Here is a 25,572-nt window from a genome sequence, read left to right as displayed (position 1 = left end):
TGGCTAATTTTTTTGTATTTTTAGTAGAGACAGGGTTTCACCATGTTAGCCATGATGGTCTCGATTTCCTGACCTCGTGATCCGCCTGCCTCGGCCTCCCAAAGTGCTGGGATTACAGGCGTGAGCCACCGCGCCCGGCCGGGACATTGCTTTAGACGGGGGTCAATGAGTTCCAGTGAGGAGGCCAAGAAAGCTGAGGTGGAGGTGAGCAGGAGGGCTGCGGCAGTGAGGAGAGCCTTGGTTTGGGCAGGCGTCTCACATTGAGGCTGGCCACTCAGATCCACGTGCCTCCTGCACACAGACACCTCACCTGGAGGGGTGTGAGGAGCAGAGAGGAAGAGCATAGGGCAAGTTGGCGAGATGAGCCATATGGGCACATGCAGGGGAAAGTGAAGGCAACAGTATTCCTATTCTATTTTGGGGGTAAATGGATATATGTAATACTTGTCCCCAGATACTCATGTTTATACACACACAGGTTCTCACACACATGAAAACATTCTTAAAGCAGACACACCATATGGACCTGGGATTTCACCCACAGATGCCCACTCTCACCCTGCACCCTCAGCCCCTACGCTGCCCTGCTTCTCACACACACGTGCTCACTCTCACATGCCGGCCAACTCCCAGCTTCTCTGGCTCAGGCTCTGAACAGACGGAAGAATGTGATAAAATCGACAGCTGAAAACTGTCCTGAGAGCAAAGCTGTACTTTGTTGAGAAACCTGAGCCCTTATTGGAGGAATACAAGTGTCTGTGTCTGGGAGCTTGGGGAGAGGGGAGGTGGTGTGGTGGTCCCCCAGGGCGCCTGTGGCCACTGGGTTGTTTCCATCATAAAAAAAATGATGAAAGGAGCCGGGCAGTGAGAGCATGGCTGTGAGTAAATAAAGCTGCCACCTTTGACCCTGGGAGGCCACAGCTCAACTCAGAACGAATGCTCATTAGGGAGGGGGTGCTCAGGCCCAGCCCAAGTTCTCCAGCACCAGAGGCCCAAGGCCAGACTCCCAAGGGGGAGGGGATATGAGAACCCCTGTGTGAGGCTAGGGGACATGTAGAGGGAGTAGGGGGTGGAGAAAGGAACAGGGAATGTGGGAGGGGGTTGGGGACATTAGGGAGAGGATGATGGTCATGGGGGAGGAATGAGGACAGGTAGGAGAGCTCTGACTTCTGGCTCCCCCTCCCTGGACTCCTCTCTCTGCAGCCTCTCCAGGTCTCTTCCGCTCTTGGGCTCTGAAAGAAGCATACATCTCCCTTCTCCTGCTGAAGGCTCGTTTTGCTTATTTTTCTGATCATCAGGAACTACAGGCAAACAGGGGTTAGCAAAAATAACAAACACAGGGCAAACTACAAAGTCACCAGGAATCCCAGAAAGGTTGAGAAGTGGTTGATTCTGGCTTTGATTCAGAAATAAAAGTATTGGCCAGGTGTGGTGGCTCATGCCTATAATCCTAGCACTTTGAGAGGCCGAGGCAGTTGGCCTGCTTGAGCTCAGGAGTTTGAGACCAGCCTGGGCAATGTGGCAAATTGAAGAAAGAAAAAGGAAGAAAGGAAGGAAGGAAGGAATGAAGGAAGGAAGGAAAGAAGGAAGGAAGGAAGGAAAGAAGGAGGGAAGGAAGGGAGGGAGGGAGGGGAGAGAGGGAGGGAGGGAAGGAAGGAAAGAAGGAGAGGGAGGGAGGGAAGGAAGGAAGGAAGGAGAGAGAAAGATAAAAAGAAAGAAAGAAGAAAGAAAGAAAAGAAGGAAGAAAGAAAGAAAAGAAAGGAAAGAAAAGAAAAGAAAAGAATTGCCGAACCCACATCCTATGGGTCTGTCCCAAACTCCTTTCCTACAGATCTGTACAGCTCAGCAGCAGACAGTCCTGGCCTGGAGCAAAGCTCCATAAAGTTGGCTGCATAGATAAATAAGTGGGTACATAGATAAACGCATGGGTGGATGAATGAAAGAAGGGTCTTGGTCATCAACCCCGACTCTGTCTGGGTTCAAACTTCAAGCACTTATGTGGGGCTGGCCTCTCTGTGGGGCCAGGCAGGATCCTCTTCCCCTTCTCTGCAGCTGACCTCTGGGCCCCCCTCCCCCCAGGGCTGACATTCACTTTATTCTGTAGTCACCTTGGCTCTTACAGGCTCACCTGGTCCAGTCTCAAGAGAAGAAAGCACTTTGCAATGTGGCTCTGAAAGACCCCTGCCCTGCGTGTCTCTTCATCTTCTGTGGACCCAGCAGCCGCTCTCTTTGTTCCTCCCAGAGGCTACTATGTGGCCACTAAGTAGGTCCTGGAAAGTCCTATTTTAGCTAATTTTAATGAGTGATATAATAATAAAATGTAGCAATAAACCAAGTTTTCACCAAAAAGACAGGAAGACTCCCAGGTTTTTATATCAGGACATACAGGCAACAGTGACAAGAAACAGATCACTATACTTCCCACCCCTGCCACCCCATCTGTCCCTGACTTAGAAGGAGGAATAGAAAGAGGAAGTTCAAGAAAAGCATCCCTATTTTTCCGTAAGGGTGAGGTTGCTGGAGGAAGCCCAGCATAAGGACACTCCAGGCAGAACAGAGTTAGCAGGAGGCCAGTCCTCGGCTGGGGGCGCTGTCTGTGTCCTGTAAGACATGCCTGCAGCCACATGCCCAGAACTTGGCCTTTCTTTATGCCCCAGACACAATGCTTATTTTCCCTGAATCCCTGAGAGTGACCTGGCTGGGTCTTTGTCCCTGGGAGAAATAGAGAAGCTGAACCCCCAAGTGGGGAGGAGGAATCCAAGGTAGCTGACCCCTGTGTGTTCCCACTGGATGCTTGGTCTGCACCAATGGCCCCCTTCTGGCCAAATTTCTCTCTTGGCACCACCACACACAGCTAATTTTTGTATTTTTTGTAGAGACGGGGTTTCTCCATGTTGCCCAGGCTGGTCTCAAACTCGTGAGCTCAAGCGATCTGCCCACCTCAGCCTCCCAAAGTGCTGGGATTACAGGCGTGAGCCACTGCACCCAGCATGCATTGTTGGTTTTTTAATTTTTTTTTTTTTAATTAAGACAGGGTCTCGTTCTGTCACCCAGGCTGGAGTGCAACGGCACAATCACAACTCTTGGGCTCAAGCAATCCTCCCATCTTAGCCTCCTGAGTAGCTGGGACTACAGGCATGTGACACCATGCCTGTTTGCCTATTGTTTTTGTTTCGTTTTGTTTTGTTTTCTGTACAGAGACAGGGTTTCGCCATGTTGCCCAGGCTGGTCTTGAACTCCTGGGCTCAAGCGATCTGCCCACCTTGGCCTCTCAAAGTGCTGGCATTACAGGTGTGAGAATTCACCAATTCTCTGCCTAGCCTATTTTTATTTTTATATGATATAAAATAACTTAAATTTATTTTTAAATGGTAAAGCTTTTCTCAACACAATTTATTGGCAATGTTCTTTTCCCCGTTTTGTAACACCTATATTAAATTCTTGGGTGTGATTATGTTTATTTTTAGCCTCTATTCTGTCCGATTGATTTAGGTGCCAATTTTGATGCCTACAATACGTTGTTTCCATTTAATTATCCTATAACAAAATGTTTTAACATCTGGCCAAACTTGCTCTTCTTTAGAAAATTATTTGACAGGTTCACCTATTTACTCTTTCATGTGAAATGTAGAATCTTTTTATTTTTCTGAGTTCCAAGAAAATGAGTTTTTGTTTAGTATGCATTAAGTCTATGAATTGCCTTGGGGAATACTGATATTTTATAATGCATGGCGTCTTCACCTAGAATGTGGCACATCGCACCATTTTCCTGTGTTGTGTTTAGCAGTTTGATGGGCTGTGTGCTATTCCTTTGTGCTGATGTCCCTTAGCTGACTTAACCACTTCCCCAGTGTTGGGTATTTGGATTGCTTCCAAGGTGGAACTATTATGAATAGTGCTGCTATAAACATCGTTGTACAAATTGCTTTTTCATTTCCTTGGGATATGGTTCCAAAAGTGGGATTATCTGATCAAAGAATATGAACAGTACCGTGTTTTTTGTTACATAACCCAGGGAGGATGGAACCAATTTGCAGCAACATATGAAGAAATAGCTACTTTTCCCTTACAAACCCTCAAGCAGCATGAAGACTTAAAAGGGTAACTTGTTCCTAAGAGGAAAAAACCATAGCTACCTGAGGACAAAATGGGGAGTTTGAGAGCACAGGGTTCTTTTTTTTTTTTTCCTGAGACAAGAGTCTCTCTGTTGCCCAGGCTAGAGTGCAGTGGCATGATCTCTGCTCACTGCAACCTCCGCCTCCCAGATTCAAAGGATTCTCTTGCCTCAGCCTCCCCTGTAGCTGGGATTACAGGCTTGTGCCACCACAGCTGGCTAATTTTTGTATTTTTAGTAGAGATGAGATTCGCCTTGTTGGCCAGGCTGGTCTTGAACTCCTGGCCTCAAGTGATCCACCCGCCTCAGCCTCCCAAAGTGCTGGGATTATAGGCGCGAGCTACTGCGCCCAGCCGGGAGCATAGAGTTCTAAGGAGCACGAATCTCACAGCCAGAGGCAGGTTACCCACCTCTCTCCCCACCTGTGTCAGCCCTGCTGCCCCAGACCTTCTCAGAACCCAGTTCCTTGTCAGCGTGGGAACCTGGTTTATTCTTATTTATTTAGCATATATTTTTATAGTATTATATTATGTGATGGGTACTAGTCAAAGCACTTTACAAATACTAATTCACTGACTTCTCATAATAAGCTCACGAAGTAGATCATAATTACTATCATCCCATTTTACTGATGAGGAAACTGAGTCAGATAAATTTTCTTTTCTATTTCTTTTTCTTTTTTCTTTTTGAGGTGGAGTCTTGCTCTGTTGCCCAGGCTGGAGTGCAGTGGCACATGATCTCAGCTCACTGCAACCTCCACCTCCCAGGTTCAAGCGATTGTCCTGTCTCAGCCTCCCAAGTAGCTGGGACTACAGGCGCATGCCACCACACCTCACTAATTTTTGTATTTTTGGTAGGGACGGAGTTTTACTATGTTGGCCAGGCTGGCCTCAAACTCCTGACCTCAGCTTCCCAAAGTGCTGGGATTACAGGCATGAGCCACCATTCCCAGCCGAGTCAGAGAAATTTTCTATGGGTCACACAGCTAGTAGGATTCAAGCTGGGGCAGTCTGACATGAAATTGTTAACCATGTGCACCACTCCCTTGACTAGGAAAAGGCACTTCAGCTTGTAGTTGCTCTTCTTTTTGTGGGTCCTGCCTTTGTCCCAGCAGCCCCAATCCTAAGGAGGACCCTGAGTCTTCCCGTCCTGGGTTTCAGACCTTCTTACACTGGCCTTCTAGTTACCTGTCTCTCTTATACAGCCACCATCTGTGGGATCCTGCCAAGTGCCAGGCATTGGGCTAAGCACTTTTACATCTTTTGATTTATTTTAACTTTCACCACAATCATATGGGATAGGTAGCATATCTCCATTTTATAGGGGAGGAAACAGCAGATCAGAGAAGTTAAGTGCGTTGCCCAAGACCACACAGCTAGTGAAGTGGCAGAGGAAGAATTTGAACCCAGTTGGCCAAATATCAATGCCTTTGGTTTTTCCGTTAGACTTGGCTCCAATCTGGCTCCACTCTGGTTCCCTGAAGCCCCACCGTTTACCCTAGTCCATTCCTCTGCCCTGATTGGTTTTCCTGAAGTACACAGAGGTGGAAACAAACTCTTTGGTGTAGCTCAGCTGTTCCTCCTAGCCATGGTCAGGCTTTATCAGGCATGGCCAGGCCATGGTCAGGCCTGGCTTTATCAGGCCCCAAGTGGCCACGCCTTCTGCTTTTTGGAACTGAGAGCCACTCCCTGAGAGAGGCCCAAATAGCTCCTTCTTTGAGACAGAGTCTCACTCTGTCACCCAGGCTGGAGGTGCAGTGGCGTGATCTTGGCTCACTGCAGGCTCAGCCTGCCGGGTTCAAGCCATTCTCCTGCCTCAGCCTCCCGAGCAGCTGGGACTACAGGTGCCCGCCACCATGCCCGGCTAATTTTTTGTATTTTTAGTAGAGACGGGGTTTCACCATGTTAGCCAGGATGGTCTCCATCTCCTGACTTTGTGATCTGCCCACCTCGGCCTCCCAAAGTGCTGGGATTACAGGCGTGAGCCACTGTGCCTGGCCCTTTCTTTCTTTCTTCAAAGTCCACACCCCGCTGGAGCCTGCCCACTAGGTTCCTACTTCCTGTTTTAAGCTCTTCAGTTGGCTTACAGAGTGCAGATGATGGGCAGGTTCTGATTCCAATGAATAGGCCACGCCCCTCAGCACAGATTTTTGCTCTTCCTACTTCTCCAGGTCCTCCGGGATGACTCATAGCCCAGGTACCTTCTGGGGAGTGGTTTTTACCAATACTGTCATACAATTGCACAAGGCCCAAATAGGTTGAACACATTATAATATGTACACAGAATTCCCATCAAGGATAAGAGAAGCCACTTTTCTCAACCCTGGCAAACTCTGGGATATTCCGTGGCAGCATCACCTTTGGAAACAATGCTTGGCATGTTGATTGGTTGTGTATGTATGTGTGCATGTTCTTTTGTGTGGACATACACACCTGTGTGGTTGTATGCATCTCTGAGTGCATGCTTTTCAGTGGGGGATAGTACAGATGCGTGTCTGCATAGCTGGACTCATGACTTCAATGATGGTCAATGTGTTATGCTTAGGAGTTTGCATACACATTTTTGAGAGTGAGGAGTCTGTATGTACCTCTGAGTGTGTGTGTGTGTGTTTGTCTATACATCATGTACAAGTCATGTGAAAGGCCTGGTTAGGAAGGTTTCCCATACCCAGAGCACTTAGAAAAGACTTGGGAGGGACACTGGCTAGGAGAGGTGGGGTAAAGAGAAGGTCTAATCCTTCATAAATAAGCAGAGGGATGTTGTGGTCAGTCAGAAATATTCCCAGGCAGATTCAGGCAGGTTTTCAGTATTTAGCAAAGTCACTTGTAGCCCAGGGCAAGCATGGTGGGTGGGAGTTGGGAGTATGTGTGTGCTGGCCAGATTAGGTCTAGCCCCAGTTTTAAGGGGCAAGGGATAGAAGAATATAGTAAAACATTCGCTGTCCCCCCATCCAACAGGCTCTGGGCCCCATCCTGTCCCCTATGGCCTTTCAAAGGCCGGACAATTCGACCTTGATGGAGAGGTGGTGGTTGCTGGAAAGGGGCTCCAGGAGGCCTACAAAGAGGCCTTGCTCGTGCCCCTCACTCTTCTGCTTGCTCCAAAATCAGAGAGGCTTCCTTCTTCCAGAAGCTGCTTAAAGGTTTCGCTGACTTCAGAAGCAAGGAGGAGGAGGGAAGAAGGAGAGGAGGCCTCTGAGGCGGGGAAACTTTTGCTGAGATTGCAGGATCCCCAGCCCCTCCCTGGTTCCTCATTACTGAGTCCTTGGGCTTGAAATGTCTTTTTATTTGAAGGCTGTGAAGACCCAGAGGTTGTGTTAATGACCAGCAAGCAGCAGGGCAAGAAGTAGGCAGGGGGCTGGCTCTCTTGACCTTGAAATCCTATCTGCACTTTTCTGCTGTGCAGATCCCCTATTTTCCCAGATCTCTGTCACCTTAGCCCTGCCCTCTTAATGGGACCCTAAAGAAGACTCAAGAAGAGGGGTTAGGGAGGCAAGAAAGGCACACAGTGTCTGAGGAACTCATCAACTGAGTCTGGTTGAAAATTGAGCAGAGCTGAACCAGAAGGGATGATATACATCTTACATAAAGTTCAGTGCAGTCACAAGAAAGAAAGAAAAACAGAGATACCCCAATAAATTAGGAGACATTTACACTGTTTCGGCTTGATGAATTAGAAGACAGAATCCACTATACCTCTCATAAGCAAGAAAAGCAAGAGTTAGAGCAGTTAATTGATCTGTTTCCAAACATACTATAAAAGCAGTGTGACTACAACTCTGTGTCCTGTGACTAGACCCATGTCTCTGTTACTCCAAATCTATGATCCAAAAAAGGATTGTTTTGTTGTGTTGTGTTTTTTGAGACAGAGTCTCTATCTGTCACCCAGGTTGGAGTGCAGTGGCACAATCATGGCTCACTGCAGCCTAGAGCTCCTGGGCTCAAGGGTCCTCCCACCTCAGCCTCTGGAGTAGCTGGGATTACAGGCATGCGCCATCATGCCAAGCTACTTTTTTATTTTTATAAAGATGGGGTCTTGCTATGTTGCCCAGGCTACTCTTAAATTCCTAGGTTCAAGCGATCCTCCTATCTTGGCCTCCCAAAGTGCTGAGATTACAGATGTGTACCACCGTGCCTGGCCAAACACGGTAGTTTTAAAAAATTGTGTGTTCTTGGCCACTTGAGGAGGGACTCATGAACTGTGCTCTGAGAATGTGCAGGGAGGCGGAACTTCCATTTCGTTTTTGAAGTAGGAGTAGAAATTTTCTTTCCTTTTGGCGGGGCTGGGCATAGGGAAAGGGGTTGTCAGGGCTTTGCACCCAAGGAATGACTGGGGAAGGTGTGAGCGTTTCTGTCAGTTGGTACAACAGGGCTAAGGGCAGCCAGCGACTGGGGCAAGGTACTACAGATGAAACGAAAGTAAGTGCGGCGCCTTGAATGGAGGGGGAAGGGATTTGGATCCCCACCGCCAAGGCAATGCGAAGCCTTGAGCAATTTCTGAGTGGGGGAAGAACATGGCCTGTACGCCCTTTAGGGGAGAAAACTTGGGCCCCTCCCAGCAGTGTGGATTCGGAAGAGAGGGGCTTAGCACCAGCCGGGACTAAACTGCTGCAGAAATAGACGATAAATGGAGGTGAGGGTGCGGTGAGGCTGCCTCCTTGGAAGGCGCGCAGGGGGAACTCCTGGCCAAGAGGCCTGGAAAGGCTGGGAACCCAGCACCCCTGAGAAAGGGCGCAGGCCGGGGGGGCCCCCAGCGGGAGGCGGCCACGCTTCGCTTCGGTAGTTCTTACAGAGCGCGCGGCCCGGAAGCCGCGGTCTCTGCGTTCTGAGCCTCGCACCTCATTGAGAGGTTATTAATAGGGAGTTTGTCTGGTGTCAGAGCGCAGACATAAACTGCATTAGCATTACCCCATAATCTTATTTTGTAAACGCTCATGCCGTTCCGTCTCCTGTAATTGCATTGGGAAGATGCAATATTTATGAAAGGGGAGAGGGGAATGTCACTGTTTATCTCGGTGCTGCAGTAAAAGTCCTAGGAAATACGGTGCTGGCCGCCCAGGCCTGGCAGTGGGCCTGCAAGAATACCCAGCGTTGGTGCCGCGCGCCCTCTGGGTGTCCCGCTGGCTGCCCCCAGCCCAGAGCTCCCTCCCCAACCTACCTCACTGAGCCTTGGGCAGCAGTGGAGGATGTGCCGGCAGGGGCAGCAACCACGTCTCCCCGTGGTGTTATCCCTCCCAGGTGGTGGTCCCTGGCCAATGGGGCACAAAGACCTGAGATGCACTGGGTCCTTCTGGTGGGTGGGAGGCTCAGGCTTCGCCTAGCTCCCACCCTTAGTCCGGGTTTTCTTTTGCCAGGAGGCAAACCTACTCCAGAGCTGAGTGGGGTGGGGCTAAGGGTGGCACTGGAAGTGAGGAAGTGGGTGATTTGGTCAAGTAGGGGCAGGGGGGCAGTAGAGGGCAGCAGCAGGTGGGAGGCACCCCACCAGGGGTCCTGGCTGGGGCTGTGTTGGCCACTGGGATGATCCTGAAAACCCAGTGCAGCCGGGGATTCCTAGGATGGTTTCTCTCTTCCACCACCCTAAGAGCCCCGAAGTGGATCCCTAGGGCACCTCACATGTACACTCAGTCCAGAACCAGGTCTCCGGCTTCGCAGTGGAGAAGGCAAAGTTGCCCGTGGGACTCAGGGGCATGCCCCGTGCCCACCCTGCCTGAACATTCTGGTTTGCACCAATCTTGGGTGGAGCTCAACAGCCAGGGAAGTCTCACTGGTGTCCAGAACACCTCTGAGTGGGTATCTGCTGGTGACAAGCTGAGACTGTGGTCTGCCCCCAGGCACTTGCAGTTCAGGGACAGACACACGAAGTCTCTGCCCTAGGAGCCGCAGGCCACCTAGGTCAGAGGAGTTATTTCCCAGCCACATATCGGAGGCTTCCTGTGTGTTGTGGAGGGGGTGGGGGGGATCTGTGAGCTTAACCTCAAAAGGGCTACAGGTATTGGAACAGTCCAGATATCAAGGATGTCAGGAGTGGAAGAGCTGAACAGAAACTCTTGGTGCTACATCCCAGGAAGGCGGAGCCCATGGCGGGTAGCGGAGAATAAGAAAAGTGAGGCGCCAGGAGCCCCACTGTAAATTGCCGGTGGTCGGTCTAGGGGTGAAGTGGCTGCAGAAATCTGCGCCGACAGGAGGGCAGGTGCCAGGCAGCGACTTTACGTGGGCCCTAGGGCAGTGCTGGGACTCAGGCCCAGCTCCCTGGTTTTGGGGCTACTGTGGCCCCCAGGGATGGGAGCTTGGTCTCCTTACAAATCCCATCCATGCGTCACTACAAACAGCTCTAATAATTCCTGCCCTGCAGTACCTGTGCACTTTACCATATCCACACGCCCCAGCATCCCACCCCACTGGCAGGGGCTGACAGCTCTGATGCTCTTGCACTCTCGGGCACATGGCCGCACACCCAGACCCACTCGCTCATCTCAGGCTCATACCACACTCAGGAAGGCCCCTAACTGGTCTAATTCCCAGCAGTGGCCTTCCCCGCACCCGCCCCTCGCCCCTCCCCGCTCTAGCTTCCCGACTTTGGTGGGGAAGGGCTACCGGAACGCAGGGCAGCTGAGAAGGACCGGGCGGAGGAAAGCCACGGCCCCTCCCGGTGTCAGCTCCCTCGCCGCCGTCCCATTAATCACAGTGCCGAAGTCCAACTGGGGATCCCGGGCGCCCAGGGCCGCCCTCAGCCCCCGGGACAATGGGATTATTTCCGGGGGGAGAGGCCGCCTCGGGCCGGGGCTCAGGCGGAGACGCCTCCTTCCCTCAATCCGTCCCTCGGCACCCAAGGAGCGCCTGCGGCGGCCGGAGTCGAGTGGCAGAGCGGACGCGGGTGGCGCGCGGGTGGCAGGGCCTGGCCGACCTAATTCAATTAGCTGGGCCGCCGCCGCCTCCGTGCGACTCCGGGCCCGCCGGGACTCCAGCTCTGGGCAGCTGCTCTTTGTGCGCGAAGACCATGCATATGGATGCGGTTCCTCCCCCTTCAGCGCTCACCCCACCCACACCCACTTCTGGCACCTGCGGCTTGCCCCGCTCCCCCACTCCTTCCCCGCGAGGGAAGGCGACCGTGGCCTCCCCAGGAAAGTTGGGAAACTGTGGTTGCTTTTGAGCTCCCTGTGGCTGTCTTCAGAGTATGTGTGAGAGGGGAGGGGTGTTTTCATTTTGTGTTTTGTTTTTTTGTTTTGTGTGATCTGAGCAGGAAGGTCTGTGTGGAAGTGAGCGTGCCTGTAAGTCTGTAGGAGTGTGGTTGGGTGTGTCTGTGTGTACCTGTGCACCAGCAACCCTATGGCTGTGTGCACGGAGGGAGAGGATTTCGTTTGCTTCTGGATCTGTGCTGCAGAGGCTGAGTGGGATGGGTGTGTTTGTGGGCATCTGCACATGGGTGCATGAAGGAGGCTTTGTGAGCACATGTGGGGACTGCACACCGAGGAGTGTCTGCGTGTTGGTGTGCAAGGTGAGTGGGCGTCTGTGCATCTGCGTGTGAGCGTGTTGCCTCTGTGCCAAGCCTGTGTCTGGAAGTCTTCAGGAGTTGGGTATTTCTGTGTGTCACCATCGGTGTATATGCTGTGCTTCAGTGTGCAGTCAGGACACCATGGGGAACATGTTAACCTCCCCGCCCCAACTACCACCGGCCAGCAGATGGGTCTCCCCAGCTGAGGCCATTTTCTCCACCGCTCCCCACCCCGCCTTGCTTTTCTGGTGGAGGAGGAGCTTGGCAAGTTAATATCAAACCTGAACTCCATCCACCAGGCTCGGGTGGAGGCAGAGGCCTGGGTAGCCAGGCTCTCTCATCTTGAGGAGGTGTCCCAGTCAGTTTTCCACTCCCAGCACAGTCCAGCCCTGGCTCAGCAGGAGCCTGCATCTTCCAATGTGCAAACAGTCCTAAGCACCCCCTGAAACAACTAGATCTGCCCGTGTCAAGGTGACTCTAGCACCTAGGAGGGACTGCATGACCCCCACCTCCACCTCTTCAGCCACAGTTCAGGATTGGGTCCCCTGGGAGGCTGGGTTTCCTGCACTTGGGCATCTCCACCCACCCTTACTCTGAGGCCAAATCTGCACCCCCAGCAGAGGCGAGGAATTGAGATGAGAAATCTGGGTAGAGCTGGCCACTGCAGGGCCATCACCCACCCAGCTGGAAAGCTTGCTTCATTCCTCTGTTTTACTGCGCACGGGCAGAGTGAGGGATCCACACACCTGTAGAGGTCCTTTCTGCAGACCGCAAAGGGAGCTTGCCAACTCCAGGAGGGAATAGGATGGTTCTTAGAAGGTAGTGGGGCCCTCAGAGGCCTGGTCCCACAGCAGGCTGGTGCTCTCTTGGCTGCTTCTCTGTCCCCCACACCTCAGTGCAGGGCTTGGCTTCTGGACCCAGCACAGACCCACCTGGCCAGCAGAGTGGAGCCAAGGGAGACACCAAGGATGGGAGAGGTTGGGGCCGGTCCACAGCCCTGGGTCCTAGGCTCATCTGCCCTTCTGAAGGGACCCACTGATGGGACTCTGAACTCCGTGCCCAGGGAGCCCTTTGAGAGCTGTCTGGGGAGAGCAGGGCCCTGGGGGTCTGTCCTTCCCTGAGCCTTCTCTTAGCCTACTCCCTACCTGCCCCTTTCCAGGTTTCTGGCATCCTTGGAGGTGACTCAGGATGGGAGATTCCCTAATCAAGGCCACCATAATCAAGACAGTGCTGGATGGATGGTGGAATCTGAGGGTCTCTGGGCCTCTCTTGAGAGGGAATTAGTCAGAGAGAGGCCTGAAGCCTTAGCTCAATGCTCAGGGGTAATGAGGCCAACAGCTTCCTTTAGGGTCAGAAGCCAAGCAGGGAGGGGAGACAGTGAAGGGAAGGGATCCCTACTGAAGCACCCTATTTCTGAAGCATCCACCTGCTGGGCTCTGATTGAGAGGAATAGGCAGGGGAGGAGAAGAAAATTCCCTACCCCTACACAAGGTGACAGCTAAGTGTGGCCTACAGCAGAGACATGTCTGTCTCCTGTCTGTCTGTCCTCTATCCATTCAGGGTCTCTCCACTGATGGGAAAATGTGTGCCTGTCCATTGGTGTTGGAGAGGTCCTCCATATCTCATGTAAGAATTGGGTAAGGGGACAGGGGGCTGGCCTTGGAACAACCCCCCCAGACCCGAGGACTCATTGAGCTGAGTCACTTGACCTACTCACTACCCCCCCCCCGCCCCCTCAGTCTAGGCTCCTAGAGACTCTCCTCCCCAACCCAGGGCTCCTGGAGTTAGAGTGCCCTTTACTGGGTCTCTAAGTCCCTAAGCCACCAGGTGATCCGACCTCTCCCACAGCAGGGAAAGTTTTCCGCCCCTTTTTTGAGACAAATGGGAAGGTAGAGGGAACACCTTTGGTACTAGGAATGCAGACCTCATTGGCCCCCCCATGGATCGTGTCATGTTACACATCCCCTTACATATTTCTCAGCCCCCTTTCCCTACTATATATCCATTGGGTATACCTTGTGTCCCCCTCCCCACGACCACAGGCCCATACACAGCCACTTCTCTGAAATTCCACTGGAATAAAAGACACCCCTCCCATGGTACACACCATCTGCAGCACACAGTTGTAGCAGAGGGATGCCCTCATCCCATCACAGGCACTCACTACAGAGGAACAGTTGTAAACACATACTCATCCTGTTGCAGAAAACACATTCACTTGCATTCTCACTGACACATACATCCTCACATGACAAAATCCAGTTGTATAAAATACCCAGACTCCCTTCTTTTCCTCCAACACACTTACCAACATGCGTTTTGCTTGCAGTTGTATCCCAACAGCCTAACACAGTGCCTGATACATACTAGATGCTCTATAATTATTTATTGAATAAATTGTTAAAATTATTTCTTAAAGACATGCCCAGGACATCTGCACAGCCCTCTCAACCCTGACTGTCACACACGCTTTCCCATCCAGCTTTCCCCTCATGGATGCACGGTCCCACAAACACAAAGTAATTAAGTTTCCACACATACCCGTAAGCCAAAGGACAACCCCTGGCCCGGGGGTCTCTTTCAGAGTGGGGAGGAGGAGGAGATCATGTGGGATCCAAAGGGGCCTCCCCGTGGGCTGAGCCCGTCCTTTCCTCCTCCCCCAGCCCTAGGCCCGGCCCCAGCTGCTCTTCTTTTAATTGGAGGCACTTTTTTATTCTGCAGGCCAGGGGGAGCCGGCGCTTGGGGGAAGGGGTGTTACCAGGTGGCCTCAGAACCAGAGAGAAGGATCTGCAACTCACCTAGGTTCCTGCAAGATAGTCCTGTGAGGCAAGAGCCAAGTTTAGGCTTAAGGAGGCAGCTTGTAGTGAGTTGTGTCAGGAAAGCAGTGTTTGCGTCTGGTCTGCCCCTTTCCAGCTTTCAGTGCCTTGGTTTTCTCATCTGTAAAATGGGGATAGCAAAAACCACATCACAGGATTAAAGATGAGTGGAGAGATCATTCTTCCGATTGAAGGTGGCTCACACATGGCAGTTGCTCTGTGAGTCCCGCTTTCTTCCCCTCCCTCCTTGTTCCTATCAGGGCTGTTTTGCAAGGCATGCAAAAGCACGGTGGAAACACAGAAGCTGCAGCGAATATAAACTTGTGTGAGTCTCCTCTCCTGTTTCAGAAAACTTCCCAACCTTGCAACACCATGCTCAGGTAACACTGCTCCCGGGAGAAGGGGTGGGCGCCAGAGCCCAGCAAATCCTGACCCTCCGGTCTCATCTTTCTAGGTAAGGAAGGGACAGAGAGGGTAGTCTTGGCCCTCAGGAAATACCCTATTGGAAGACAAAGGCTGGGATTAAGTTGACTCACACAACCCCAGCACCTCACTGAGGGTAAAAGTTGGGAGTATCCGCAATTGGGATAAAATTGACTCTGATAAGCAAAAAAGGTAGGAGGGGGAAAAGGAAGAAATCCGTCAAGGAAGCGGCTGTGATAGCAGGGGAAAGTCAGTATATCCCTGGGCTGCTGGATTTTAATGAGAAGAGCTTGACAGTCTTCTTGGGCCATGTACAAGTTAGGGGTGACTCTGCCAACATTAAGCTGGGCCAGCAAGGGTAAAGTCTCCTCCCAGGTACCCTGGACAACTGGTGTCAGATCTGAGGAGTTCAAGAGGTAGATCAGGCAGATGCCAAAAGGGTTGGAAGGCCATCTGAGCTGGAGATGTGCACCTGGAGAGATAGATGGGTTTTTATTTTATTTTATTTTATTTTATTTTGTTTTGTTTTGTTTTGTAAATTTTACCTTCAACCAACTCACACCAAAAGATGGGGTTTTAACTGCAGCAGGTAAAACTGTGGTGAGACTAAAAGGAGTGAGGCCACTAGGACCCAGCCTCAAAAAAAGCTGCAGTACCCTTCCCCATAGTTTTCAGCCTCAAACAAGGAAAATAGCTCAGATTTTGAGATTCCAGATCAATCTTCTCTGTCTATGGAACTTGGAGCAAGTTTGTTCTCTTTACTGAGTCTCAGTTTTCATTTTCTTTTTAGAGATGGGGCATTGCTATGTTGCCCAGGCTAGAGGTGCAATTATAGCACATTGCAGGCTCCAATTCCTGGCCCCAAGTGATCCTCTAGCCTCACCCTGCAGAGCTGCTAGGACTACAGGCACAGGCCACTGCACCCAGCCATTTTTTTCTTTGTAAAAATGAGATATAATTCATATGCTATAATATTCAGCCCCTTTAAAATGTATAATTCGGTGGGTTTTAATATTTTTACAAAGTTATGTAACCATCACCACTATCTAATTCCAGAATGTTTTCATAACTCCAAAAGGAATTCTGTATCCATTAGCAGTCTCAATTTCCATTCCCTGCTGCCCCCAGGCCCTGGAAACCACTAATCTACTCTCTGCCTCTGTGGATTTGCCAATTTTGGACATTTCATAAAAGTGGAATCATACAATATGTGGCCTTTGTGCTTGGCTTCTTTCACTTAGCAGAATAGTCTCCTAGGTTCATCCATGTTATAGCATGAACCAGCATTTCCCTTCTTTTCCTTTTCATGGCTAAATAATATTCCATGTGTGGATATATCAAATTTTGTTTATCTATTCATCAGTTGATGGACATCTGAGTTGTTTCCCCTTTCGGGCTATCATGAATAGTACTGCCATGAACATTCATTCAATTCTCTCAATTATAAAAAATTGGGACATTTCTATTAACTTCCCAGGGTTGTTATAAGTCTTAAATGAGATAAGTATGATGTGGTGCCTGGCACAAAGCTGTCTTTCAATAAATAATTTATTTCTGCTTTAGTTCCCTCAAGATAAGAGGCAGGAAGAGATTCATTCAGGTTCAGACAACTTCCGAAGTAAGTTATGGAACTCCGTGGGTAGGGCAGAGTACCTGGATTGGGTAAGTGGGAAGAAGAGAACTGGCGAGGGAGCGGAGCCCTCTCATGTTTCTGCTTAGTGTTTTGTTTGTTTGTTTGTTTGTTTTTTGAGATGGAGTCTTGCCCTGTTGCCCAGGCTGGAGTGCAGTGGCGTGATCTCGGCTCACTGCAAGCTCTGCCTCCTGGGTTCATGCCATTCTCCTGCCTCAGCCTCCTGAGTAGCTAGGACTACAGGTGCCCACCACCACGCCTGGCTAATTTTTTGTACTTTTAGTAGAGACGGGATTTCACCATGTTAGCCAGGATGGTCTCGATCTCCTGACCTCGTGAGCCGCCCGCCTCGGCCTCCCAAAGTTCTGGGATTACAGGTGTGAGCCATCGCGCCTGGACTTCTGCTTAGTGTTTACAAACAACTACCAATTTCACATTTGGCTTTGTCTTGAGTGGGCCTTTGTCCACCTGGCTGGAGCTCCCCGAGATTTGGGGAAAATAAAAGGTTTTCCCCAGAGATACAAACTTCCAACCAGCATGTAGGTTTCCAGGTTAACCCACAAAAGCAAGTTGAGTCTAGCTCCTCCATATTGATCCACACCAGTCATAGCCATTCTGAAATGTGCTTTCCTCACATTTGTAAAATAGAGAAAATACTCATCTCGAAGGATTGGTGTAGAGTTTATATTGTTCTCCATAATACTAACATCTGTCTTGTATTTGCTTCTTTGCTTATTGTCTGACCCCCTCTATAGAATGTAAGCTTCATGAGGTCAGGACCTTTGTTTTGTTCACTGCTATGTCCCCCGTGCCTAGAACAGTGCCTGACACATAGTGAGTACAGTACTCAATAAATATTATTGAATAAAGACATACATTCATTTGTTATTCACCCAAGATGAGCATATTTTGTTGTTTGGGGCTGTATTCTTCAGGAGAGAACAGAACTGAATAAGCCACTCTCTGCCTCCAAGAAGATCTCTTCAAGTGGAGGTGACAGACATGCCCAAAGCAAATAGATTGCAATAGGACTTGATGAGGAGAGAATGTGAGTCTTCGCATCCTAGCATCTTTCCAGACAGAGACAGTCTAAAGTCTAATCTGAAACTGAACTGAAATAGAACAGAAACAGATCCCAAGTGATAGAACCTGTGCCTTTCCCAAAGCTTGGCTTCTAAAAGGTAGCAAACATTTTCTACTGGAGAGGGGAAAGAGAGGAAGAAGAAAAAGGGAGTTTCCTCCTTTTCTCTTGGGCTCTCAGCCAGACAGCCACTGGCAAAACATTCGAAAGGCCTAAATTTGTCCTGGATGCACTTCCCTGATCCTAGTCCCACCAATCCCAGCCCCCACAGCCTTAAGCCCCTATGACTCCCTCCCAAGATTCCAAAAGTAAGAAAATAACACACACCACAGTCCAAAGTCTTCTTGCCTGGAATAGCCAACCCTGGGGTAACTGTTAGGTGTAATGCAATCTGGTTGAATTCATTCAAACACTGTAGGAATTGCCTCTTTCAACCCCTGTAGGATTTTACTTCTTGAGGCATCTTTTTATTTAAAACGAAAGGGGTATGTTGAGGCATAGGCACCCTGGCCGCAGACCCCAAACCAACCCTCTTGACTTGTGCCTGCCTTTCAGGAAATGTTCCCTTCCTGAATTTCTCTAAGAAGGCTGAGTTGGGGGGTGGTTGCTGATTTTTATAATATATAGCCAGTTGTTCATAGGCCTGTGTTTTAAAGAAGGGCAAGCCTGAACTCACCGTCCTGCCTCAGGGCCTGGGCTCCATACCTGGGGAGTAGACAGTCTTCTACTTTCTAAAAAGCTGGACTTGAAGTTTGGAGTAAATCTCCTGGTTGAGTGACAGGTGTTTCCCAGCTGAGCCCTTGGGGAGATTCTCCAGTTGGGCAGGGACATCCCTTCCTCAGACGCCTTGTGGGCTGGACTCCTTTGGCCCAGTTCAAAGTGAGGGGATGGCTCCCAACAGGCCGGGAAGACAGTTGACTTCACCCTCCTTGGGTTTGTCTGTCTGTCCGTCTCTGGGAATGGTCGCTTCCTGTTTTCCCTTTTTCTTTTAAGCCTCTCCTTGTTCCCCTCTTCTCTCTCTTCATGAACTACTCCGAGTCTTGGTCTCCGTCCCTCTATCTCTGGCTCTTGCATCTGTCTCGGCTTCTGGCCTTCCTCTCCCCCTCCCCTCCCCTCCCCTCCCTCGCGCTGTCATTCACCCCGCTCCTCTCCGCGCACAGCCAATGGAGAGACCCGGCCGAAACCGCGAAGCTCTCTTGCACCGGGCTTTTTCGCCTGGTGATTGATGTCCCAGAGTCAACAGCGAGCGAGCAGCCGGAGAGGGGAAGCAGAAGACAGAGAGAGGAAGAATACGGCGCCCCCTCTCTCCCTCCCCTCCCCCTTCTACTTTAGCCCTTCTGCGCACTTCGCTTCCAAGTCTCCGCGCAGCCAGGAGCCGCTGTTGCCTCCCAGCCCCTGCTAGCTGCCCCCGGAGCGGAGCGCAGCGAGCGCCGCCGCCCGGCCCCCCCCGTGGGGCCGGGGCCAGCATGGAGCACCTGGGTCCGCACCACCTCCACCCGGGCCACGCAGAGCCCATCAGCTTCGGCATCGACCAGATCCTCAACAGCCCGGACCAGGGTGGCTGCATGGGGCCCGCCTCGCGCCTCCAGGACGGAGAATACGGCCTTGGCTGCTTGGTCGGAGGCGCCTACACTTACGGCGGCGGGGGCTCCGCGGCCGGGGCGGGGGCTGGAGGCGCGGGGGCCTATGGTACTGGAGGTCCGGGCGGCCCCGGAGGCCCGGCAGGCGGCGGCGGCGCCTGCAGCATGGGTCCTCTGACCGGCTCCTACAATGTGAACATGGCCTTGGCGGGCGGCCCCGGTCCTGGCGGCGGCGGCGGCGGCAGCAGCGGCGGTGCCGGGGCACTCAGCGCTGCGGGGGTGATCCGGGTGCCCGCACACAGGCCGCTCGCAGGAGCCGTGGCCCACCCCCAGCCCCTGGCCACAGGCTTGCCCACCGTGCCCGCCATGCCAGGCGTCAACAACCTCACTGGCCTCACCTTCCCCTGGATGGAGAGTAACCGCAGATACACAAAGGACAGGTTCACAGGTGAGTCTGGCCCGCGCGCTCCCCGCCTGGCCGCGGCCCGGGCTCCGTGATACCCCTGCCCCGCTGGGTGGCTCCCCAAAGCCGGTTCTGCGCGCCAGGTCGCCCAGCTCTTCTTGGTGCTTCCCCCAAGTTGAGCCGCCCGCCCGATTCTATATCGCAGACTCGCCATGCTTGAAGAGTTCTCTCAGCCTGGACCCCTCTCTGTCTCCCGAAGGACCCCTGCTCGGAGAAGCTCTCCCTGGTCCCCTCTCGGGATCCACGGGCCGGGTCAGGCAGAGAGAAGGAGGCCATAGATTCAGGACCACCTTCCGCAGCTACTCTAGGCCTGGGAATCTTAGAGAAAGGGGTGCAACGTGAACAGTTTCTTCCGTCCTGGCTGCTGTTCTAGGACCCAGGAAGCGAGCCCCAGGATCAAACACAAGAAAACAACAGGTTCCCCCACCTCCAGTCCCCTACACACATGCACTTCGAGCTCCTAGCTCCAGTGCCCGTGGTGCTGCGGGGCCAGTGGGGGCTCTGAGCCCCGGTAAATCAGCAGAACCAGTGGCCCTTTTTTTTTCCGTAGAGCAGGCTTCATCTGGGAGGATGGCAGGGGGGCATAGCCGCCCAGGACAGCTAGCTTTTCATTTTCGTTCTCTCCCGGCTGGGTGTCCTACCCTGGGCCCAGCCCTGTTATCTTGGGCACGAATAATGCACCGGCAGGCTGGTGATCGGTGGCGGGAGGACTACTCCCGGGACTTTAGGTACTAGGTGGTGGCCGCTGCAGCCTTCTCTGCTGCCCGCTCCTGCCTTCCTCTGCTGGCCCTGGCTCCCTCTGCTCCCGTTTCCGCTCTGGGCACTCAACTTTCCCTCTGGCGTGGATCCCTTCCCCGGTTTTCACTTCCTGCTCCTCTTAGGGTTCCCTGGATCCTAGACCACGATCCTCCCGTCCGGGCTGGGAAGCAGCCACAAATTGAGCCCAGGTTAGCCAGCCGATCTTAGAGAGATAAGGCAGGAGACACTGGCTGCTGCTGGCAGAGATGGGGCCTCCTGGGGGTCCCCTGGTTCAAGGGCCCAACAGTGGAAGGGGGGTTTACATAACTACTTGGGAGAAGCTGCTGAGAGCTAGACACTGGGCCAGGAGATTCCAAGGCACCCCTGGCTCCCTGCTTCTGTTCCAGGCAGCAGCACAGCCAGGGAAACTGCTCCCGCAGCTTCTTACCAGACTCCGGGGCCGCGGCAGAAGTGGTGTGGAGGCTGGTGTCCAGAGGAAGAACAGTTGCTTGGGTCTAGGCCTCAGAAAAGGCCCTCCCTAGAGGGGTCCCAGTGCCCCCAACCTAAGTTTTCTCTGGCCTGGGGCAGCAGGGCCTGGTGCCCATCCCATTCCCCACCCAGACCAGGCCAGTCTTGAAGAGCCCTGCTGGAACCCCAGCCGGAAGTTCACTAATCCTGGGCCTCTGGTGAAAGGTACTCGGTTTAGGACCTACCTCGTGGCCCTAATACTGTGTCAGGCATGAAGGAGGTTTGAGCGAGTGTATGGCTGTGGCCTTGTGTTGCTCTGTGTCCTGTGTGCTTGTCCCGTGCCTGTACTTGTCTGGTCCTGTTTAGGTGTATAGATCTGTGAGTTTGCCCCTGTTGTACGTTGTGTTGGTGTGTGCTGCTGTTGATGGAGGCTCAGGTCAGGTTCCAGAGTCAGGCTCGGCCTCTTACTCTGAGCCTGAAGGCCTGGGGCTGACTGAGGGGAGGGGAGCGTGACCATTAGCTCGCCTTAGACTGCCCCTGGAGGAGGGGCGGCAGGGAAGTGGTTGGGCTCGCGGGAGCCCCGGGCTAGGGAGGCCTCCGTGGTAGCGGCGACGGCGGCGTCGGACTGGCGGGCAGGAGGAGGCCGTTTCCCACCGTGGGCTTGGCGCTGAGGGCTAACGGGAGGATCTCGGCCCTGCTCGTGGGGGTTCAGCTGCTGCGCTCGCTGACTCGCGGGGTGTTGGGCCTGGGACGCTTCCTGACGCTCTGCTGCTTGCCTCTGCCGTCTGTCTGTCTCCCGCTCCAGTGGCCCTCTCACCCTTCACTGTAACACGCCGTATAGGTCACCCCTATCAGAACCGGACGCCCCCCAAGAAGAAGAAGCCGCGCACGTCCTTCACACGCCTGCAGATCTGCGAGCTGGAGAAGCGCTTCCACCGCCAGAAGTACCTGGCCTCGGCCGAGCGCGCCGCCCTGGCCAAGGCGCTCAAAATGACCGACGCGCAGGTCAAAACCTGGTTCCAGAACCGGCGGACAAAGTGGAGGTGAGCAAGCGGGGCGGGCCGGCAGCAGGCAGCTCTCGGTTCATTGGCCTCTCGTGAGGCGCACACACTTTCTCCGCTCGCAGTTTCTGATCCTTTCGGAGGAGCGAGCTCCCGCTAGGCTTGCGGGGAGCTGGAAGCATCGGAGACCGATAGCTGGGATGGGGCTGAAGAGCCCTGGCTTTGTTTTACCGGAGGCTTCAGGGCTTTCTGGTCGGCACACTCTCTGCCGGTGTAGACGCGGCAGGTCTATTCCGCCGCTTGGGCAAACAGGCGGGTTAGTGCACTCCACGCAGTCCAGGCTCCAGGGATCTGTGAGTCCTGGGGAGCTTTTTGTTTGCGCAAACTCTTGCTTATGGAATCCTGCTCTGTCCGGGAGACTGGATGCAGAACAGCTCGCACCTTGTTGCAGCGCTCCAGCCGGGTTCCCCGCAGAGGGTCTGTGGCCCCAGACCGCGGCCCTGCTGACGGTCTCCTCCCCAGACATGCGGCCTTTGCGCAGCCGGTCCCTACCCTGGAAGGAGAAAATCAATCCGCGCCGGCTGCGGCGGGGTTTCGCGGGTCCCACTGAAAGGGGAATCAATTAGGAGCAGATGGGTGTGTGTGTGAAAGAGAATTTTCCTTCTCCCATAGCCACAACTCTAGTTACTACGCAATGGGTTTTTTGTTTTGTTTTGTTTTGTTTTGTTTTTTCACATTTACGCTCACGGACGTGAAGCGTCCCCAACACTCCCAAGCAGCCTCCCTCTCCGCGCGCACTGACGCTTTCTCCGGCTGCACCCTGTGGCACGCTGCACCCTCCCGCACATCTGGCCCTCGCCCGCCGGAGTTTCTCCCCTCGCTCAGGCCCCGTGGGGTAGCACGGGAGAGTCTGGGCGAAGTCGGCGGCGCCGAGACGGGCGGGCCTTGGGGCAGGAGGAAGGAATTGGAGTTTCCTCTTTTTCTGAACGAAGGCGAGGAATCTGCCTGGGATTCCGCCTACGGGGCCACAAAGGAAGCCATGGCCCCACGATTCTACCGCACCCCACAACATTCCTGACGCTGGGGAAGGAGTGGGGGATGCGGCCTCAGACCTTGGAACGCTAAAGAGGGAGCCAGGGCTAGCTCGGGCGTTGGGGGGGACTCCGGTTTCCAAGGCCTACTGAGGGCTGCGGGCCTAGGGGAGGAGAGGCAGCCTGGCAGGCCTGCCAGAGAGAGGGGCACAGAGAAAGAAAGAGGCAGGCAAAGAGAGAAACTGAAACATAACCAGTTTCAGAGGTGGCGAGGGATAGGGACCCCGCTCAAGGAAAAAAAAAGAGAAAAACAGGCAGCCTGCAGAAGTCTTATTTATGTATAATAAAGAAAAAGCAATGGTTGACTGAAACCACCATTTTCTTTTCAAACAAATTCCTTTAATTCAGAGAGAACCAAGTGGGTGGGAAGGAGAGAAAACGAGAGATAAGACACAAAGCATAAAAGAGAAATATTCAGGCCGTTTGAAATGCAGGGGTAAAGGAAAGACGAAAGACGGAAAGATACACAGAGTCAAGAAAAGGCGGCCCAGAGCAGGTCAGCAGCCGCTGCTGGAAGAGGCCCTTGCAGGCTTCGCACGGCTTCATCGATCGCCTACAAATTGCTTCTGAAGGCCCCGGGGACTCCCATTAGGTCTGTCCACCTTAGAGACAGACGTTTGATCTCAGTTGACAGGGTGGAGGGGCGGCAGTAAATGGAATAAGTGAGTCATCGCCTCCCTGAACTGCCTCAGAGGAAGCCAGTGGGTCCAGCAGGAGCCCCGGCAGGGCACAGGGCTCCACACAGAAGGCCCAAGGCCTAGAAGACATTCGCAGAGAGAGGGAGGAAAGAGACGTCCGGCAGAGCAGATCATAGCCGCTGGTCCTTGCCTCTCTGCCCTGGACTTGTGGGTAGGGTGAGGGCCCTCCGGCTTGGAATGACACTTGGTCTCCCTCGGGGTGGGGGGGTCGGGAGGAGAGATGCCATCCTACCCCGGCTGCCCCTTGTGAGGCCTTCGGGGTGTGGGCGCTGCGCGTGGATGCGGAGTCCCAGCTGTTTGGGCCTCGCAGACTTTTCCACCGCTCCTTCTCTGGGATACCTTGGCTCCATCCCTTTGGGGGTTTCCAGTCTTTGTTGAAGTCAGGACTCTCAAAAGAAGGGAACGCGTTATAGGGGCCCAAACTGGATTTGGGGACTGCAAAGACGAGCAGCGCTCGTTCAGCTTATCTCCTGGGAACGCACCAGGAGTTGGGCACACGCGGGAGCCGGGTCGGTGCTCGTGGCAGGTAACGGCTTGTTCCCGGTGCAGACGGCAGACTGCGGAGGAACGGGAGGCCGAGAGGCAGCAAGCGAACCGCATCCTCCTGCAGTTGCAGCAAGAGGCCTTCCAGAAGAGCCTGGCACAGCCGCTGCCCGCCGACCCTCTGTGCGTGCACAACTCGTCGCTCTTCGCCCTGCAGAATCTGCAGCCGTGGTCTGACGACTCGACCAAAATCACTAGCGTCACGTCAGTGGCGTCGGCCTGCGAGTGAGCCTGCCCATTCTGCTCTGTGGGACCCCAGGCCCACTCAGGGGTCACTGAGGCCTGAGACCCAGGACTCCTCCCCACCCTCCTGGCCTCAGACTGCACCCAGGAGGGGAACACTGCCCTCGCACGGCCCCGAAGGGCCCCCACATTTGTGCCGACACTGTTCTCTCTTCGGTGGAAGAGCTCAAGGGACAAGGACACGCGCCCCCCTCCCAGACGCGTCCCGCACCTGTCTGAACTGTTAAGAAATCTGTTTTTGTTTATTTCATTTTATTTTAATTTTTAACGTGGGATTCAGAGAGAGGCAAGTAAGGTAGGGGAGGAGGAGCTTCTGGGGTCCCCAGGACTGTCATCTAAATTTGCCCTGGGAAACCCCTTCTCTGTGACCCACTTCTCATCACACACATGGAAACCCATAGGCCCACACAGAGGTGCTGTCACTGTCCCTCCTGGTGTCACCCCAGAGCCACACATGGGCATCTACGGCAGAGTGTCATCCAGACGCAGGGTCACAGTGTTTACACTTTGGACCTCACGATCAGGCACAGGTCAGGGGTGACACAGATTCATCCTGAAAGCATGGCACTCCCTCCAGCACAAACACAAGGTCATGGCCACACTGTGACACACTACGCCATACACAACAGCCAACAGCCACAACAGCCTCATTTGGTCTGCCAGGCCCCCACCACACATCTCAGCCCAACCCAGGTACACACAGACAGGTTTTCACATAAATGCAGCCCATTTCTCCAGAACCCATTTGAGGGGTGGGGCGGTGTTAAGTTATGCACTTATAAGGTGTTTTCTGTGTAACCATTTTATAAAGTGCTTGTGTAATTTATGTGGAAAAAATAAATAAAAGCCTCCAGATCCGGAGTCAGGGCTGCCTGCTGCTTGCGGACCCTAGCGTCCTTCAGCTGCTTGGGTTGAGCTGATGCTTCGGGGGCAGCCCTTGGTACCTGAACTTCAGAGACATGTTGTGGGGCAGGACCCTGAGGCTCTGGAGAGAGGAAAGGAGGAGGACAGATGGAGAGAAGGCAGAGTTGAGGAGAGCAGGGAGAGCCAGGCTCTCCTGGGATTGCCAGTGCCTGAAAGGATGTGGATTTCTTTGGATGTGAGAGTCGTGTGTGTGTGTGTGTGTGTGTGTGTGCGTGTGTGTGTGTGTGGTGTTTGTGATAATGTGAGCAATCAGCAATGCAAGCAAATAGTG

General features: G+C 53.2%; 1 protein-coding gene and 1 long non-coding RNA gene across 3 annotated transcripts in view; one reads left to right on the top strand and one right to left on the bottom strand.

Moving 5' to 3' along the window:
- Nucleotides 1–18,618, bottom strand: part of LOC116478635 (uncharacterized) — a 42,870-nt gene extending 24,252 nt beyond the window's left edge. Inside the window, exons 1-2 of the long non-coding RNA XR_004250807.1 lie at nucleotides 18,229–18,618; nucleotides 14,401–14,539 (exon numbers count right to left, since the gene is read on the bottom strand). This is a non-coding gene — a long non-coding RNA (uncharacterized LOC116478635). The remainder of the gene's footprint in view (nucleotides 1–14,400; nucleotides 14,540–18,228) is intronic.
- A 158-nt stretch (nucleotides 18,619–18,776) lies between these two features.
- Nucleotides 18,777–25,238, top strand: TLX1 (T cell leukemia homeobox 1). Of its 2 annotated transcripts, none has more exons than XM_032169992.2 (3): nucleotides 18,777–19,580; nucleotides 21,643–21,844; nucleotides 24,141–25,238. In XM_032169992.2, the coding sequence occupies exons 1-3, from the start codon at nucleotides 19,019–19,021 to the stop codon at nucleotides 24,361–24,363; spliced, it is 987 nt and encodes a 328-aa protein (XP_032025883.1). In that variant the 5' UTR covers nucleotides 18,777–19,018; the 3' UTR covers nucleotides 24,364–25,238. The 2 variants fall into 2 exon arrangements, with proteins under 2 accessions (XP_032025883.1, XP_032025892.1); XM_032170001.2 differs by having other exon boundaries at nucleotides 24,118–25,238.
- Nucleotides 25,239–25,572: the final 334 nt, after the last annotated feature.

This window comes from Hylobates moloch, unplaced genomic scaffold, assembly GCF_009828535.3.
Source record: "Hylobates moloch isolate HMO894 unplaced genomic scaffold, HMol_V3 SCAFFOLD_3, whole genome shotgun sequence".
NCBI lineage: Eukaryota > Metazoa > Chordata > Mammalia > Primates > Hylobatidae > Hylobates > Hylobates moloch.
Note: the sequence above shows the minus strand (reverse complement) of the source record. Positions and strands in the feature narration are given on the sequence as shown.

Bases quoted from the DNA above. Each gene is read 5' to 3' on its own strand.
- TLX1 (XM_032169992.2), top strand. From the start codon at position 19,019: ATGGAGCACCTGGGTCCGCACCACCTCCACCCGGGCCACGCAGAGCCC. The intron at 19,581-21,642 runs GTGAGTCTGGCC...CACGCCGTATAG, and splicing joins CACAAAGGACAGGTTCACAG to GTCACCCCTATCAGAACCGG. The intron at 21,845-24,140 runs GTGAGCAAGCGG...TTCCCGGTGCAG, and splicing joins AACCGGCGGACAAAGTGGAG to ACGGCAGACTGCGGAGGAAC.